Genomic DNA, 18863 nt, shown 5'->3' with positions numbered 1-18863 from the left:
ATTCGTCTTGTTAAGCATAGCAGCGCGAGTCGCCTACTGTTTCCAAGTAGTGGGCAACCATTTGGCATGCACTGACGGAGGGGCCCGGGTGAAGTTGCTCCAACTCTGAAGTTCTGTGGGTTGTCATCAGAGGACAGTTGACCACGCCTGAATTGGCAAAATGAAGTTTGTAGTAATGCCGGCAAACTTCAGAAGAGTCTAAAACTTTTATCACTGAAGTAAACCATTCGCTTCTCCAAAGCTTATCACGCAAAGGAAGTTTTAATGACAGAATTATAAATGGCTGAAGAAGTGCTCCTAACGACGCCAGGCAACATAACGTCGGTAAGTTTTTTTTTTCCTTCTTAATCAAGCGTTGTGGATAATATTTGTCACTGTCACCGACAGCAGTTTTCCGACTCAAATGATGTTGTAATGTAGGCTGTATTTGCTCTGTCTTGGTCTTAACCATTTTCCGCATAAACCACTTAGAAACGTGCACATTAACGTATGCAAGGTGACTGCATACGAAATAGAAAAGCGATTCTTTAATGAATAGAAAAGCACGGTTTACATTTATTCTGCGTCTATTATCATTAGTTACTTATATAGTAGTATTATAGAATTGTGTGATGACTGGCAAAAGTGGAACTACGTTTTCGGAAACCTTTTGGTTTTAAACGTAATGGATATGAATGTCACGTTTCAGGTGTTCATTCTCAAAACATTCTCTCTGTTTGATCAAATTAAGATTGATGACTCGTGCCGTTTTAGAACAATGAAAGTAACTGAACATAATTCATCGCTGGTTCACCGGTCTACTGCACTCAAATTTAAATTCAGAGATAACGTTGCTTAGGTGCCACGAGACGTTGTGTCAGTGTGTCTCCTCACGTGTGTGCGTACGTAAGTAGCTTCATCTGACTAGTTAAACCCAAATTGAGTTTTCCCCACCCATGATCTGAGTTTTACAGGCCTCCCAAAGTCATCCTGATGAACATTCTCAGTAACAGATCTCCAAAGTGGAGCTCTATCCAACTACTCTAAGAAGATTAACATGTCTTGTCAACGAATTTTGCTATCTAAAATGTTAAAAAAAAAAAAAAAAAAATCAGTAATTATCACAGTCTTCCAGTAAAACTTATTTGACTGGGTAAAACTCGTAGTAATTACTCCAGGCTAACAGTAAAAATTTGTTTGATTGGGTTTATGACGTCACTCCGTGTTACCCAGAAGGCCATACTCGAGTGCCCGTGTACAGGGCTGCTTAGTTGCAGGACCAGACTGTGTTAGAGGTTCCCACCTCTCTCTGACGCAGGTGTTATGCAGGGGACACAGAGCATAGATGAAGTCAAGGAGGTTCATAGGAAGTTCTGAGTGCATCTGTTCTTTCATCCACTCATTTATATTTTCTTTTAGTAAAACTTTCAAATAGAAATCTAGCTTTCCCACGCATTTTAATGTGCCTAATTGTGTCCATTGCTTATTAGTAAATAATAAAAGACTCATTGATGTTTGAAGAAGCAATTTCAAAACACAAATAGACAGACTGTTTTATTTATTTATTTATTTATTTATTTATTTACTAGTGAGAGATCCAGCTGAACGCTTCAGCTGAATTCATATTTAATGTTACATGTCATTTAGAGTTTCATGGACAGAATGTTGTCTCTGATTCTGGATCAGACCCTTAACGAGCCTTAACTATGAATCAAATTCAAATCATATCACAGTGGGATGACATGTGATTAAGATTTAATCAGCGAAACAAGAATCAATATGTCACAGAGACAGGGCCTCACTGAATCAGTTCTTCCCTCCCCTTTTTTTTATCAACCCACTTATTGCTATTTTAGTTGCTTTATTATTCACTTTATTATTTCTTTAATTTTCTCTCCTGCTGACAGATTCACTCACCAGAGCCCAACATGATCTCATTTTGTATGCAATAAAAATAGGTCTGTAGTTTTGGTGTGTTGCGTGCTGCTAAACAGTCATATTTCATTTGATGGTTAAGCTGGTCCATGTAACATTCACTTCTAATTAATAACGCTGAAACGTTTCTCTCTTTATCCTGTGCTTTGTGTTTTTGGTTTGTTTGTTTGTTTGTTTGTCTTTTGATCAATGTAGCACCTCACCTTTTCTCTGCTGGCTGTTGCTCTCCTTACCTCCTTCGGGAGTTCGATGCTCTATGGATACAACCTGGCTGTGGTAAACTCTCCCGCGGGGGTAAGTATTCTACAGTGGATTTCAAAATGTTACGAATTACACACACTGAAACCTTGTTTTAAATGCATTTCAGACACAGTAAGTTGCCCAGTGTTTATCACAAGTCATAGCGAGTGTCATATGTAATTAGGAAGAGGCAGCAGTGTGCCAAGTCTGTTAACATTTGCAGAGCAGCTCTGGTTGACCCTTGTTCTGTTGCCAGTGATCTGAAGTGCTGTGTTTCTCCACGTACAGTTTCACCTACAGTTGATCTGAAGTGCTGTGTTTCTCCACGTACGGTTTCACATACAGTTGATCTGAAGTGCTGTGTTTCTCCACGTACAGTTTCACCTACAGTTGCTTCATTTGACCGTCCTGTTTTGTGGCAAATGGTGTTTTCTACTTCATAACTGTTAAAGTAGTATGACTCATTTTTTTTATAAATAACTGTTGTTTATAAACAAAAATCAGAATGTCTCTGCGTTTGGAATCATAGGTCACACAATTACAAATGATACAAATGCTCATATTAAGCTGTTGTTGTTTGTTTTGTTTTGGGTTTTTTTATCGTCTTTCTATAATCTGTTCCCCTCGTCCTGTGTAGTGAGTTTAAACGACGGCAGTTGTGCAGAGCAGCTGTGTGAGCAGAGGTGCCTGTGTTCTCTGTGAGACGTTAGTCGTGGAATGAGGAATTCAGCCGGAATAGGCCGTGGGTCCGTTCTCTGCAACCGGAGAATGAGAATGCCGCATTTTCTCATTAGTCATGACTTCGAGATTCCTTGCCCCCGGAATAATGACCTCGATTCCTGTATTTCCCCGGCAAGAACGTGCCGGAAGCTCACTGACTGATGGAGGAGAACACGTTTAAAGTTGTTCGTCTTCTTTTTGAGACTGAGGGTTTTTTTTTTTTTAATGTTTGAAGATTAGGTTGTTTTGAAGATTAGGTTGTTTTGAAGATTAGAGCAAAGAAGTCTGCCTTTTGCTGCACTTCGTTCCTACATAACTGCTTATGCATATATTTGGCCTCAGCAGATTAGTCTGTCAATAGTATTAATACTTTAAGCTCTTACCTGTCTTATATAAAACCCTGGCGAGTGAGTGCTCTGAAGCTGGTTTTGACCAGAGCTCCTCTGTGGAGCAGGCAGAGATGATCAAGACTAAGGTGCTGTCTGAAAAGCCAGAGTTCATCACGACATTATGGGATGGACGTAAAACTTATTGAGTATCGGATACTGTGGCAATGTCTAACGGTCCTCTCCAATCAAACTCGATTATCTCACCCTCGCTCACATGCAACCCCCGTAGCCAGCCAGGCCTGCACCTCTGTCATTTTTTCCCTCTCAGGCTGACGTTTCGCATTATATGTGTGTGTGTAAATGAACATGATTTTATTTTGTGAACGAAAGTGTTATGACATCGTTATAAATCCCCCTGCCGATGCATCTATTAGGCTATTGTTAGAGCATATCCTAGACAGAATCGTCAACAAATCTGAGCAGATTCTCTGTAGGCCTTATGGTCGTATCGATTCCACCAAATAAGACTTAGTTCAACCAGTTAGAATTCATTCCTCAGCGATAAGCGACAGTGTCTCTGTCACATCTGATAGTAGGAGGGATAAGAACAACGAGAGCCCACCAGCAGTGAGTAACATTTTAGTGTCTACTAACTAACTAGTGTCCTCTTTTTTGAAAACTGAATATATGGTCATCCTAGGTCCTCGTTCAGAATATTTTCAACTATTTGTCCCAAACGTCGATTTGCTGTTTTGTAGGTTACATTGTGATTCACATGCAATTAAAATTCACCAGAATGGAGGAAATCACATGTCTGAAACTCAAATTTTCCTGGGGGGGGTGGGGAAGGAGTAAAAAAATGTATGTTGTACATTGTACAATGTACATAAAATGTACAGCTATAAAATAAACCAGCTCTACTTCTGCTTCTGGACTTCAGTCAAAATTTTGCCCTGGCTACGGCCCTGCTCACATGAGCCCGTTTAGCAGGTGAAATGATATTCTAACACTCACACTGTGGTCATTCATCTTAAACTGATTTTGGGGACAGTCATGCTGAAGTAGACTATGAGTGGAGTCTTGAACTGGACTTAGATTTAATTAGTCTTTGACCCCAAAATGAGACCGCAAGAGAGAGAGAGAGAAAAGAGAGAATCGGAGAGCAAAAGGAGAGATTGTTGTAGCGTCATCACGTGAGAGAGCAGTGCCGTTTGGAGGTGTGCATCAGTGAATCGTCGAACTGATTTTGGCTCAGAGCAGGAATGTTAAAAGAAAAAGTTACTGCTCTGTGCTGAACACGCACAGAACTTTTAAAGCATATATAGTCCACACAGATTTGCCTCTGAGCTGTACTGATGTAAACTTGTAGTCATAAAACATACAGTTTGTTTTAGGATTAACTGGAAACCTGTAAATCCAGAAACTGTAAAATAGTGTTGTGTGCAGATACTGATTCTCTTCTCTCTGTCCGTCTGTTCCTCTTTCTTTCCTTCTTTCTTTCTTTCTTCCCTCTCCCCGTCTCTGCTCTCTCTCTCTCGCTCTCTCCGTCCCCTCAGTACATAAAGGATTTCTATAACCGCACGGTGGTCAGTCGGAACGGCACGGGGCTCAATGAGGAAGCTTTGACCCTCATGTACTCTCTCACGGTGTCCGTCTTTGCCGTCGGAGGGCTGATCGGCTCTTTGATGGTGGGAATACTGGTCACCAAATTTGGAAGGTGAGTCACCAAGAGAGAGTGCCCCCCCCCCCCCCCCCCCCCCCCCAACATATGGCTCTCTCCTCTCTCTGTGCCAGGTATCCCCCAAATGTGCAGAGATCGCTGGGGGTGAGCCCGTCCTCATTCATTAGTACCCCACGACCCCTCTGACCCCTCTGAGTGACCTTCCTTTGCCTTGTAAACGGCCTTGACCATGTGCTGGATGGAGGTGAAAGTGTGGTTTGGCTTGGGTCTCCTGACTCCTAAAAGTCAAACCCCTAGTTTAGGTTTTCTGAGACCACTAAAAAAAAAACTTTTAGGACATGTTTAAGTACACTTTTATCAGACCTCATCTGATGCCTCATCTAAATCTCTCTTCCAAAATGTTTTAGGAGACAACTCAACCCCCACAGTCTGTGTGTAATATTCTAGTTATTCTTAAAATAATGTGTGGGTTTTGCACTCTCCCTTTTATTAGTTCATTTTAAATAATCACTTTTCATTTCTCTGTCCTTTCAAAGGATTTTTTTTTTTTTTTTTTACTCCTTCATTCAGCCTGTCTGCTCTTAGCGCAAAAGCACCACAACATTTGCCTGCAGACATTTAAATGCAAATGAAAGACAATGATTCACGACTCCATTTATTGTTCTAATCAATTTTGGGCCGGCAAAGTGTTTTATGGGTGTGGTGTGATCATAACGCTGAACATAGCAAAGGCCCCTGTAAATCAGACTGAAAGTTTACCACCTGATAGAACTAATCAAGGAGGCCGTCTGTTTTACGGACCCCCCCCCCCTCGTTTTGGAACATCAATTATCTGGTTTTGATAGTTAAACTCCCCGGCGGCCGACAGCGGCGCATAACCGTCTCCGTGTTAACGACCAGTGGCGGGAACAGGAGACTTTTTGTGTGTGTTTACTGTTTCGCAGGAAAGGGACAGTGGTCAACTCCACGGTCTTGGTCTTCATGGCTGGTTCGCTCATGGGTTTCAGCAGAATCTGCGGCTCTCCGGAGATGGTTATCGTCGGCCGATTCATAACAGGCATACACTCAGGTACGCCTGACCAGTTCAAGCGTTCTGTGGGTCTGTGCCTCTGCGTTTACTGGTGTACCAGCAGATGGAAGTGTACTGGTGTAACCAGCAGATTTTAGCCGTCACCTGTCACGCTCTCTGTTAACAAATCTCTGGAAATCAGTCAAGTAATTGTATGGTGATTGTAAATGCTGTTTGAGGTCTATTTAGGTAAATTGTCTTTATGATAATCTATTAATTTATTGTATTCATCGCTGAACACGGTGTTATAAAGCCCAGGGAAATACACTTTGTCACAGCTGTTTACGAAAGCCTTCATTTCATGGTGTGCGGCACAGACTAGCTTTGGTTTTGTTATCCCAAACATTAAGTCCAGGGAGCAGTCCACTTAATGTGTTCATCCTCCGTGGTGTTAATTTGCCCTCTGTTCCTTGCAGGGATCTCTCTCAGTGTGGTGCCCATGTACCTGGGGGAGATCGCTCCCAAAAACCTCAGGGGTTTCCTAGGCCTCATGCCCAGCATCTTCATCTGCATCGGAGTCTTCTCGGCCCAGATCCTGGGTCTTCACGAACTGCTGGGAAAGGTAATTGACACATCCCGGACCTGGAACCCACTCCTCTGCATGACCTAGATAGACTAAAACTAAAACCATGAAATTTCCCCAGACTGTTGAAAGACAATTGTAACTAATCAAGTGGTTTCCAGTCGAGACTCTGCAAACGGTTATTCGATCCGCGTGACCTTGGCTATTTTAAGACACACTGGGTGTTGTGCTATGGGACATTTTTGAACAGTTTCGGTCACTCTTGTCATTATGCTGTTTTGATTGACAGGAGGAACACTGGCCTCTCTTCCTTTCACTGGTCGTAGTGCCCACCTTCGTTCAGCTAATGATGTTGCCATGGTTTCCAGAAAGCCCTCGCTATTTGTTGATCGAGAAACATAATGTTCATGCCACTATAACTGGTAAGGGAGCTGGCTTCAGGAAAAAAAAAGTGCTTTAACCCTTATCCTTTATCAGTCACTCTGATCAAATACACTGACCACAGAGCGACCGTGATCACCCCTTAGTTTGCCAACGATCCGTCGGAACAACATAACACTTTGATTTTTAGTATTTACAATGAGGTTGTGGGACATCCTGGCACTGACTTTGTTCTGTTTTGTGCGGTAGCACTGAAATGGTACCGGTCCAAATGTAACATCCAGGCAGAAATCGAGGAGATGCAGGAGGAGCAGCGCTCGCTGTCGTCCGTAGAAACCGTCTCGGTTTGGACGCTGGTGCTCGACAACACCGTGCGGTGGCAAGTCCTCTCTGTGGTCGTCATCAACATCGGAATGCAGCTGTCTGGCATTGACGCGGTAAGGACCCGGTCATAAACAGGCTTTGATTGGACAATAGGCTGTCAGACGGGATGTCATAAGGGCTGTGATTGGTCAGGTGAACTTTCTAGGTTAGATTTGATATTGTAATGGTCAGAGATGAGTGTAACAGATTCTGCTCTTTTCAGTAGTGATAAATGACCATTTATGAATGTTCTTAGACCTGCAACTTGTTATTAGACTTGTTGTTGGACTTGAGATACGGTAGGACAGGCCGTCGGTGTGCACAAAGGTGGGTCGACATACATGACCAAATGATACATGGTTTGGCAGAACAGCACGGCAAAAAAGATTTTTACACACACATGAACAAGCTCTTAGTACTTCTGATCACAGTAAATAACTCTGTATTCATTGTGAAAAATCATTAGTCTCAGAAGTAAGCAAATTCGATTTTAAAACTAGACTAGGAATCCTTATATAGCTTTGGGCCTTTTTTGTGAATACGTTTATGAAAGAAAGGTTTTTTTTCCCTCTCATTTTATTTTATTGCATTGCTTGATTTCTGTTTTATATGATGCCGTTATTTGAGGTATATTACCTTCTCTGACACACTCTGTTTAGACTGGTAATTAATTATTCCAATGATTAAGTGGACTGTGACGCCAGAGACGCAGCACTTTAACCAACCAAGCTGAACAAATTACTATTTTCATCTCTTGACCATGTTTATAGGATCTAATTTGCTCTGTCCTGCTCAGGCAATAAATAAGAGCCGTTATTCAGGCAAATTAAGAAGGAAAAATCTACAGCAGCCATGCAAATGCTTATGATTATGACTTTGATGGTGAATATTACAATGAGCATGCTAATAAAGATGATGGCCATAACTTGTAAAAGGTAATATGATATTTGGTAATGATGATGGTGGTGGTGATGATGATGATGATGATGATGGTGATGATGATGATGAAGAAGACGTGAAGTCTTAGGAGGATCGGCGTAATTAAAGCATTGATGACGGCTGTGCTGCTGGGGTTGGGTGCTGCTGATTCTAATGGTGTGAAATTTCCCTGGTGACTGATGATGGGTTTACTGTCACTGTGTTAGAGTGGAGACGGTGTGGTGTCGACGGTAAAGACTCACTGCTGTAAAAGGCGCCTGATGCTGATGATTAATGAAGAGGAAGAGGATACCTGTGATAGTTTACTAAGTAAAGAATGTTTTACACAGAGTCCACTTTAGGTGTATGTAGATAATGATTATAATGAAAGTGACCCTGGTGACGATGATGACGATGATGATGATGATGATGAAGATAATGACAATGGTAACAACGATGATGATGATGTATCGGTGGACGTGAGAATAATTATGTGAATTCATGACTGGTTGTGATGCTTTTGGAGTAACAGAGAGAGAGAGAGAGAGAGCGCGAGAGACGGAGAGAGCGCTTGGTAAATGGGGCTGACAGGTGGTGCATCTTGGCGCAGCGCAGTAGGAGCAGCAGGCGAGAGGTTCTGGCCGCGTGTGTCCGCTCTCCACTCCCCTCAGCTCTAAAACCGTCTGTGTTCCCTCTGATTACCCCCCTGCCTAAACACTCACTCACCCCCACAGCCCCAAAATTGAATCTGATGTGTTGTACACGGTTACCAGACTCCGCCAAAGTTCACCACCTGCACAAGCCAAAATGACACAGTCTCTCTGCCCCCCCCTTCTCTCTCTCTCTCTCTCTCTCTCTCTTTTTCCTGTTTAGATCTGGTTCTACACTAACGACATCTTTGAGAACGCTGAGATTCCGGTCCCTTATATCCAGTACACGACGGTGGGAACAGGCGCCATAGAGATCATTGCGGGTCTCATCGGGGTGAGTCCTCTTAATCAAAATGAAACTCCCAGAGCAAGAGAGTGGGGCTTTTCCGTCTTCACTGACATACAGAGAATGTGCCTTTTACATTAACGTGCCCTGTAAAAAAAAAAAAAAAATACAACAACACTCAGCGTGGTGCATTGCTTCAGTGAAATGCATGAGGATCAATACCGTGTATTAAAGAGGAGCCTGTCCTGCATTTTTCTGCCAGAGCTTGTGCGTCGTGCGAGATGCTTAAATTTAAACCAGACGCGTGTGAACTCTCCCCTGTGATCTCCGCTTCTCCTCCTGCTCCGATCAGTTTCGCTTTCCTTTGCTCTCCATCTCCTGTAGCGGAGGCCCGGTATTTTTCCGCTCTGACACTCATATAAAACTCTGTATTAGATGAGCTGAAGGCATTAGAGAGACTGATGTGTCTTGTTTCCGCCAGCTCCCTCCCTGGGTCACATCTCAGAGCCGTAATGGAGGCCAGACACAGTCTCTCTCTCTCCCAGTCGCGTCTCTTAGCCAGGATTTAGTGATGCACCAGGAGCGACTGGAGGAGGCGAGGCCCACTGTTAGTCAGAAGAACTCATTGTTGTCAGTGTCAATTGGGCCTCACTAGGGAGGCGAATGGCACACAGGAGGAAGGCCAGAGACTGGTTATAAAATTACAGCTATTCATTCTGCTGTCAGATACTAGCACCTCCTCTCATTCGATGCACTGCCTTAGCTCACTTTGTTAATGGCACTTAAAGAAAATAGGATTGCCTTCTTATTTTCTGCAGGACAGAATTTACATTTTAACAGTGAGTTTGTAATCTTTTGTGTTTTATTTAGTTTAAAAAAAAAAATTATGGTTCTCAATGTACAAAAGCATCCTGTTTGGTTTATGGCGAGTATAAAAAGTAAACAGCTCGTAAACACTCGTAAATCCTGTTTCGTCAGTGTTTCACCATCGAGAGACTGGGACGGCGACCCCTGATCATTGGCGGGTTTGGCGTTATGGGCATGTGTTGCGCTGGCATCACGCTCTCTCTCATATTACAGGTGGGCATGAATCAGCCGCTTGGATATTTCACCATAAAACTGTTGTCCAGAAATTTCAAGTCAGCAGTCAAGAGCTGAGATTGCCTGTCTCTTTGGTACGCTGAATGATCAGAATGAAATCAGCCATAAAACTCCCCTGTTTTTACTTTGACTCATCTGTTGTTTTTTGTCCTCTCACACACAGACGCACGTGTCCTTTATGAAGTATGTGAGTGTGGCTTGTGTGGTTGGAATCATCGCTGGATTCTGTATAGGACCTGGTAAGAACCTTTTGCGACATCTTTCACTGCTACCTAAGCCCTTCACTCACATCACACGCTGAAAATGACAGCTGGTGTTGTGTCAGTGTTGTGTTTGGACATGATGTCTGCATTCAGAGTCAGAGTATCAATCAAATTAAACTCTGAATTCCCCTTTGGCATTCTGAAATAGGGAAATAGCGACACCTGGAGGTGAGATTGAATGGCACACAAAAGCACCCAGGCCTGTTAGGTTTTTTATTTTTTAATTTTTCAGTTAGCACCTCACGTTGCAGTGCATCGACGGCCACACCTTGGTTCATTTTAGTTCTTTAATTTTTTTTAACATTCAGTAAAACTGTCCTTTCTCTCACCGAGTGTTTTTAGCTCCAGTTAACTTGTTAATCATACTTACAGTGTCCCCTACCAAGTTTAGACGTCATTTTGAGTTTGTATTTCTGCTTCATTTTTGCTATTAGTTTCGTAGTGGAAATTGACCTCAAAGTTTGTAGGGCAGTATCTATCTCTCGTTAATAACTTTGTAATAACTTGTCTGTGGCCTCATATGAAATCGCTAATTCAGTCACGCAGCCCGTACTGAAATGATGTCCTCCCATCCGACAATGTACCACATAAAGTCACATTTGTATTGTAATATGCAAAATACATAGTAGTTTTATTGTAGCGTAGTAAATGAGGTGATAATTAGCCACACTTAGAGGACATTAAACATCAATAAACAGTTATGCAAATGAGTCTCACTGAAACATGTACTTAGTTTCATTATTTATGCCTAGGTATCTTTTGAGATTCTTTTTTTAAGGTTTGAGATAACCAAGATAAACACCGCCATCATAGTTATGTCACTTCATGAGAACTAAACACACCTGAGCGTCTGAGAGAGTTCTGTGATTTTCATAGAGCGAACGTAAGGAAGGAAAAAAAGAAAAAAAAAACTCTAACATTCTTTGGGAATGCCCATTGAAATGTGTGAAGATGGATGGAATTTGTGGGGCTTTTCCGTGTGTTTGTGTCTGTGGGTTATCTGGAGTTGAGTCAGGCTGGTGGAGCTGAGGAGAACTGTACTGTTGGAATGATGAATGAGAGCTGGAGTGTTTTACGCAGCTGATACATTATCCAACCCTCCTACAAAATCTATAATTCATTCTCAGTCCGCAGTCTCGATCACTGTAATTACGTCTTTAATTAGGATTTTATATGGCTCATTGTTCATAAACAATGATGAATATGGCTTTTTAAGACAAAAATCCTACATGAGCAATGAATTACAAGCAGAGTTTCTTATCAATTTAACTGCAGCACGCCTCCTCCCGCAATTATCATGCACAAATAATGAAGCCGTCGCTTGGCTTGCTCCTGAATTCATTAGATTTGAAATAACACCTTGCGCCTGCTTATTTTTCACTTGTAACCAAAAGGGATTAGAAGTTAAGCACTGGAACAATTCCTGCTTCCTGCATATGGAGATAACGAGGCCCTCGTAAAGCTGTTTTATTGTCTTCCTCCCTTCCTGGGCTGTTGCATTATGAAAAAGCACTGTGTGAAAATATGTGTGTGTGTATGTATATATATATATATATATATATTAATATGTCAATGCATATACATATGCACATGCATATGTGATATCATGTAACATACTTTAAAAAAAATTGGATCTTGATTTTAGGGTGTGCAGAGCTGCAGTCATGAAGTGTGTCTTTCTTGCCAAAGATTTATTCAATAGGAAAACAAGGAGGGACACCCACAGGATGCTGAATAATCTCTGTTGGAATTCCTTATGAAAATACTTATGAACTTGAATAATTCGCACACATAAAAGCAGATAAGCAAATAAGACGAGAGGTGAAGAAGGCATATGTGCTGATCGTACTGATTTTCATGTATTTATTTGTTTGTTTGTTTGTTTGTTTTTAGCTGGAGTTCCGTTCTTGATCACAGCTGAACTCTTTAAGCAGTCTCACAGGCCTGCTGCCTACATTGTGGGCGGGTCCATCAACTGGATGTCCAACTTCACCATTGGCTTCATTTTCCCATTCCTGCAGGTACTATCGCAGCTTCGCATGACTGGGTTGGCTATCTGGGGACTGCTCCCACTGGTAAAATCATACTTGTCCATGCGTTAAAGCGATGGTTAGAAATGGGTTCCATATTCAAGCACGTCTGCTGGGGGAAACCATGCGCAATACCAGCAGAAATGAAACACAATCTCGCTAATTCTCCACATCTTTGATTCACTTTTTTTTCTTCTTTTTTTTTTAAACTTTGATCCTGTTTTGTTTATTTACACTAGGGGATTTGTCACTAGGGCAGGCTATTGACGCTCTCTAATTGTTTAGATGTTATTTGTCCTGATTGCCCTCAGTTAATTAACTAATCATTTCATTGACAGTGTGGTTCCACTGTTTTAACTTTGAGTAGATTGATGTAGGATGTTTCTTCCCTCTGTCCTTAGAAATCCGCTGGGTCCTACTGCTACCTGGTTTTCAGTGGTGTGTGCCTGTCTGTGGCAGTCTACGTGTACTTCGTCATCCCGGAGACCAAGAACAAGACGTTTGTGGAGATCAGTCAGATGTTTGCCACCAAAGAGTCTGTGTTGGAGAGCCAGGCCATCAGCCACCCCGACCAGCTCAAACTGAAGAAAATGAACGGATATGGCGCCCTGGAAAACGGGTCGCTCGAGTTCGACAGCTCCTCCTCCATCCCTTAAACCCCAAAAGAGAGAGAGAGAGAGAGAAACTGGAGTCAAGCCACTGGGCTGAGTGGAGACTGGTGCTGAAACACATTATCGCTAATTATGTGTTTTATTATTTTATCTGCTGAGCTGTACAGAATGCATAAAAAGGACAAATTAAAGAATGTATTTCAGTTTGTTACAGATGTAAATGCATAGGAAACTGAACATAATACTTGTGTATAGTCAAGTCAAGTGTAAATGGCCATCCAATGTGCCACTTCATGCTGAAATCTTTAACCAGATTGTCTACTATATGTAAACCTCAGTTCAAAACCAGTAACGTACTGTACAGCTGAAAGTGTATTGCTGTATTATTACTGACACTGATGTCGGACAAAGACGCTATTTGAGAAATCAGTAAAGAGACTTGTGTCTTGCTGTATACCACAGGCTGGGCTCCAGACATAGACCAGATTTCTTCTCGTCATCTGCGACTGAACATTGACTCAACATACAGAAACTGTGTACTCTATCATTTGAACGTTTGTTCTGTATTCTTGTCTATTTGATCTAATTTTATTTTTTGTGAGTTGAAAGTTTTCGTTTTTCTTTTCATATCTTGCTTGTAACCCTTAATGAGAGAAGAGCGTCTCAATGTACATACACGTTTTACTTTATTATTTATCATTACGTTTGTAACTCCAGACCAATACAGAACTACAAAATGCACGCGCTACAGTGTGCGGAGAGTTCGGTATGGTATCGAGAGACTTTGGATTCATATAAATGATTATTGTAGTGAAGCCTGGGCGTTTCCTCAGAAAGCAGAGTGGCAGCATTGAAAGTTAAAGCTGCACAAAGCAATGCAACTTGTGAGTCCTCCTTTGACTCACTTTCTACATATTTTATCCTTTATATTCAAAACTATTCTCTCTGTCTGTGTGGCTAACTGTAAATTTTAAGTCACCACCGAGACTGTCAAATATGTACACTGTCAGACAGGTTCTTATGATGTAATTCTGTTTTTGGGGGATATATGTATACATATACGTACGTGTTTGGTCTCTTTTTCATTCAAGTACGTTGTAACGCTATTAAAAGCTATATAATATGACAAATAAAAGAATTTTAAAGAGTCTGGAATAGGTCATTTATTGGGAACATCGCTGGCGTTGAGGTGATAAACGCTTACGGAGCAGAATGTGGGTGCAGACACAGTCGGTATCTGCCAAGGAATTCCGGTGCCAGTGGAGAGCAGCTTCATTAACTAACTGAGGAGGCGGATTTAATGCTTAATTAAAGAAACGGGTTATCATTCTCACCTTCCCCTGCACACATCAAACTTCACTCGCTCCAGGGCGGATGATTAAAGCATATCCAGGGTATACCTTTTATTAAGGTTTTTTTTTTTTTTTACATAAAGTGCGTGTTCAAAATATGATCTACAAAAACGCAATATAACGTTTAGAAGGTGAATTCTTATTAAAACTGCAATGCCCAAACGTGGAAAACGCTATGAATGTGATGAACGTGATGAATTTTAGTGAAAGTACAGCACTGGTTGTATACCAGTGCGACGTAGAAACTTAAACTTTCGCTGTAGTACGTAAAACCATTTAAACGGCAAAATGGCATGTGCTTATGTTAACCATATTAGAAACTCGGTATCGCTAACAGCCCATCAGCAGGCTAACCTGTTAAGTTGTATGACCTTGTGTAACACCTTCGTATTCAGTTAACTCTCAGTTTATCGTTAACAAACACGTGAGTGTACTTGTGTGTGTGTGTGTGTGTGTGGGACCGTGTGTTTCAGGTGCTCAGGTGCGCGGTGTGGCGACTGGTGAGTGAACTGCTAACTCTGCTAGCCCCTAGGCAGCGTGCTCCATCTGTGTGAGCCTCGCTCAAGCTCCCCAGAAGAGGCCTGAGCAGACAAATGATTTCAAACGCTCGCGTCTCCTGGTGCAAGAAGAGAAATCGGGAGCTAAATCGTGTCTGGCTTTTAGTTTCCTCTGTCTTCATGCACGGAGCTCAAGGTCAGAGTGGAAACCACGGTTTGGAAACCACAGTTGCTAGCGACTCCGTAGACAGTTCGGTCCCTTGCGCTTCCATTTCAATGAACCTTTTCCTATAACTGTAGAAAATTAAATCTCCGCGGATCCGTGCCACATGTATTATGTTTCCCGTTTTATCCATCGTTTAAATTGCTGTGTCTGTTTGTATGATGCTGTCATAACACATTTTAGTATCTATAATTTAATTACAGCTTTTCAATAAGTCAGTCAACTTGCCGTAAAGATTTGACGTGTCAAAATGTATTCTCGAATGTGTAGCATGATCCTTATATTTCCGATCTAATTAAGTACTTGCGGTTATTTGCAGATTCAGTTATTTACAGTGAAACCCTGTGCGTGGAAGAATATACAGAAAGTAATATTTCAGTGTAGGTTGACCCTCCGCATTCCTGTAGGTCACGGGGAAGAGAGGATGTAGGTCTAATTAGCAACAGAAGAATCTCCTGTCTTGCCCGCAACCTGTCACTGTAGGCTCCGCCACCTAGTGGCAGGAGAATACAAGTACAATACAGCAGAATGCACCACGTGTTGTATGCTTGTGGAGGTTGTGTTGGTATATGTTGTTGTTTCCTGGACATAGAAAACAGCAATATTTGGGTACAAAACAAAGAATCTTATGCTTCCTCTGTGTACAAGAGTGATCGTTTTGGCATTGTGCAAAGTTTGACAAATGAGTCGCAATGTCTTTTAAAGTGACTACAAGATTAAAAAGAACGAGACAATGTTACAACCCCCCCCCCACCCCCACCCCCCCTCCACTCACACATACACACACACACACACACCCTACCCTATTAAAAAACACAAACAGACACAGTACCCTCACAAAGAAGACCCGCTGCTCTCTCTAACATTTTAATTAATGACAACAGATTTTCTCCTCATAAGAGCTTTAATGTGGCTTATTGCTGTAGCAGTCCCCTTGGCCGTGGAAATATTATGTTGACGGATGTGCCGTGTCTCTGGCACTCCCCGGATGGAGGCAGCTGTCAGGCCGAGGATGATAACATTAACGCGGGGGGAAAGTGATGACAAATGCCTGTTATCAGCGAACGAGGCCGGTGACAAATCGAATCGAGCCTCCCCAGAACCCCCATTACACCGTAATAAAAAAAGATTGATGGTCCTCTCTGTCAGGACCTCTGTTAATGCGATTTCGACTGGTCTCTCCGGCTTCCAATTAAGACAGGGAGAGGAGAGAGAGAGAGAGAGATGAGAGAGAGAGAGAGAGAGAGAGAGATGTGAGAGAGAGAGAGAGAGAGGGAGAGAGAGAGAGATGAGAGAGAGAGAGAGAGAGAGAGAGGGGAGGGGGAGCGGCTGCATGAGCTTCACTAATTGGATCTGAAGAGCCAAAGGCTCTCTCTCTCTCTTTCTCTCTGTCTCTCTTTCTCTTTCTCTCTCTCTCTCTCTCTCTCTTTCTCTCTGTCTCTCTTTCTCTTTCTCTCTCTCTCTCTCTCTCTCTCTCTCTCTTTCTCTATCACTTTCTCTCAGTCTCTTGCTCTCTTTCTTTCTCTCTCTCTCCCTCTCTCTCTCTCTCTCTCTCTCTCTCTCTCCCTCCCTCCCTCCCTCCCTCCCTCCTGGAGAAGAGAGCAGTTTGGAGAGCATCTTTGTGCATTCCGTTATTGCAGGATTTATGGTGGGACAGGGAGCTGCAGACTGCGCTGGCAGTGATGGGGAGAAGAGAGAGAGGCAGTGCCAGCAGTCAGAGGAAGACAAGCACAGATGGGAGAAAAGAGGCAAACGGAGCCAGTGATGGAACGGCCTGACAAACAGTGGGACAGACACAGAGACAAATAGCTCCGCATGATCGGCGTGCCATGCCATTAAGTAAATAAGGACTGAGAGTGTGTCACTGTTAAACTCTGACTGTGCGATTCTTCATAGCTCTCTGTGTGTGTCACTCACACACACACACACATATTCACACACACATACATGCCTGCATGCACACACGCACGCAACCACATGCACATGCACAGATGCACACATGCATGCACGCAAGCAGGCACGCACGCACACACACACACAGACAGAGAGAGATGCATTTTATGATTGTTCACATGTACTGTATCATCATTAAATTCATTCATTTTTTTGCCTTTGAATTGAATTGTTGGTGAGTTAAACTCATCACTGAAAAATGTTCTTATCCAGAACTCGGACACCCCTTCCATCTGAATCCGGCTAATCTTTGACCTTGGCCGCGTTAACTGATTTGTGCTATGCTGACAATCTTGTTTAAAGCCGCTCAGGTAGGCTACAGTTTTTTAAAGCGACTCAACACCATGGTGTTCAGAGCTCATGTGGCAGCGTTCAGCCTGTGGGCAGTGTGTGCTGACCTCTAAAGTATATTGTGTCTGTGAGGTCGTCTTTCTGAGACACGAGTCCCCCGGGGGCCCGTTTGGATGATATGAGAGATTTTATTGTGCCGAGACTGTAGAGTGTGTCTGCTCCAAACAGCCAGAGGGGCCGCTGCTCTGTCAACGTGACAGAGTCCTCAAACCTCCATGTCATAAAGAGACAGGACACCAGCCTATATTTCCTGCCCGTTTTACAGTGTGTGTGTGTGTGTGTGTGTGTGTGTGTGTGAGAGAGAGCCAGAGGAGAGGCAGGAGGGATGTTGTGTTTGATTCCTGTGAAAAGGGTCCGCTTAGACGATTCTAAATGTGTGATCTCCACCACGTGGCCCAGTGAGGAACTGAACGCGAGAAAAGAGAACACAAACTGACACCAGAGCTATGGCCCAGTGAGGAACTGAACGCGAGAAAAGAGAACACAAACTGACACCGGAGCTATGGTGCAGTGAGGAACTGAACACGAGAAAAGAGAACACAAACTGACACCGGAGCTATGGCCCAGTGAGGAACTGAACGCGAGAAAAGAGAACACAAACTGACACCGGAGCTATGGCCCAGTGAGGAACTGAACGCGAGAAAAGAGAACACAAACTGACACCGGAGCTATGGCCCAGTGAGGAACTGAACGCGAGAAAAGAGAACACAAACTGACACCGGAGCTATGGTGCAGTGAGGAACTGAACACGAGAAAAGAGAACACAAACTGACACCGGAGCTATGGCCCAGTGAGGAACTGAACGCGAGAAAAGAGAACACAAACTGACACCGGAGCTATGGCCCAGTGAGGAACTGAACGCGAGAAAAGAGAACACAAACTGACACCGGAGCTATGGTGCAGTGAGGAACTGAACGCGAGAAAAGAGAACACAAACTGACACCGGAGCTGTGGCCCAGTGAGGAACTGAACGCGAGAAAAGAGAACACAAACTGACACCGGAGCTATGGTGCAGTGAGGAACTGAACGCGAGAAAAGAGAACACAAACTGACACCAGAGCTATGGCCCAGTGAGGAACTGAACGCGAGAAAAGAGAACACAAACTGACACCGGAGCTATGGTGCAGTGAGGAGCTGATACAGATACACAGCTGAGGTTTGTTTGAATATTTCATTATGTTAATGGATACATCTTACAGTACCTGGACAAACCGTGAATGTGCTTCACTCTAATGAATAAGAATAGAAAAAAATAGATTGAGTTTATGTACAAATGAATCACTCGTAGAAATGAAACCTTAGTTGATTATTTGGTTCATTTTCAAGGTTGTACTGTCAAACTCTGAGAGGTGGCAGTTGGCTTTCAATTTGTTGTCCTTCTTTCTTTTTATCAAAACTTAATTTGAAA

The 18863-nt window shown here is 42.8% G+C and overlaps 1 protein-coding gene across 1 annotated transcript; it reads left to right on the top strand.

Annotated features, from left to right (window-relative positions):
- The first annotated feature begins 279 nt into the window (after window positions 1-279).
- Window positions 280-13124, top strand: slc2a15a (solute carrier family 2 member 15a). The gene is made up of 12 exons (XM_030771757.1): window positions 280-324; window positions 2110-2208; window positions 4760-4920; window positions 5829-5953; window positions 6370-6515; window positions 6766-6898; window positions 7107-7294; window positions 9012-9122; window positions 10053-10154; window positions 10339-10414; window positions 12332-12459; window positions 12870-13124. The coding sequence occupies exons 1-12, from the start codon at window positions 280-282 to the stop codon at window positions 13122-13124; spliced, it is 1569 nt and encodes a 522-aa protein (XP_030627617.1).
- The last annotated feature ends 5739 nt before the right edge of the window (window positions 13125-18863 follow it).

Source organism: Chanos chanos, chromosome 4 (genome assembly GCF_902362185.1).
Source record: "Chanos chanos chromosome 4, fChaCha1.1, whole genome shotgun sequence".
NCBI lineage: Eukaryota > Metazoa > Chordata > Actinopteri > Gonorynchiformes > Chanidae > Chanos > Chanos chanos.
This window is presented reverse-complemented; position numbering and strand designations above follow the sequence as displayed.

What these genes read in the sequence shown, in the direction of transcription:
- slc2a15a (XM_030771757.1), top strand. Translation starts at nt 280, where the DNA reads ATGGCTGAAGAAGTGCTCCTAACGACGCCAGGCAACATAACGTCG. An exon ending in TTCACGAACTGCTGGGAAAG is followed by an intron (nt 6,516 to 6,765) that starts GTAATTGACACA and finishes TTTGATTGACAG; the next exon opens with GAGGAACACTGGCCTCTCTT. An exon ending in TCATTGCGGGTCTCATCGGG is followed by an intron (nt 9,123 to 10,052) that starts GTGAGTCCTCTT and finishes CTGTTTCGTCAG; the next exon opens with TGTTTCACCATCGAGAGACT.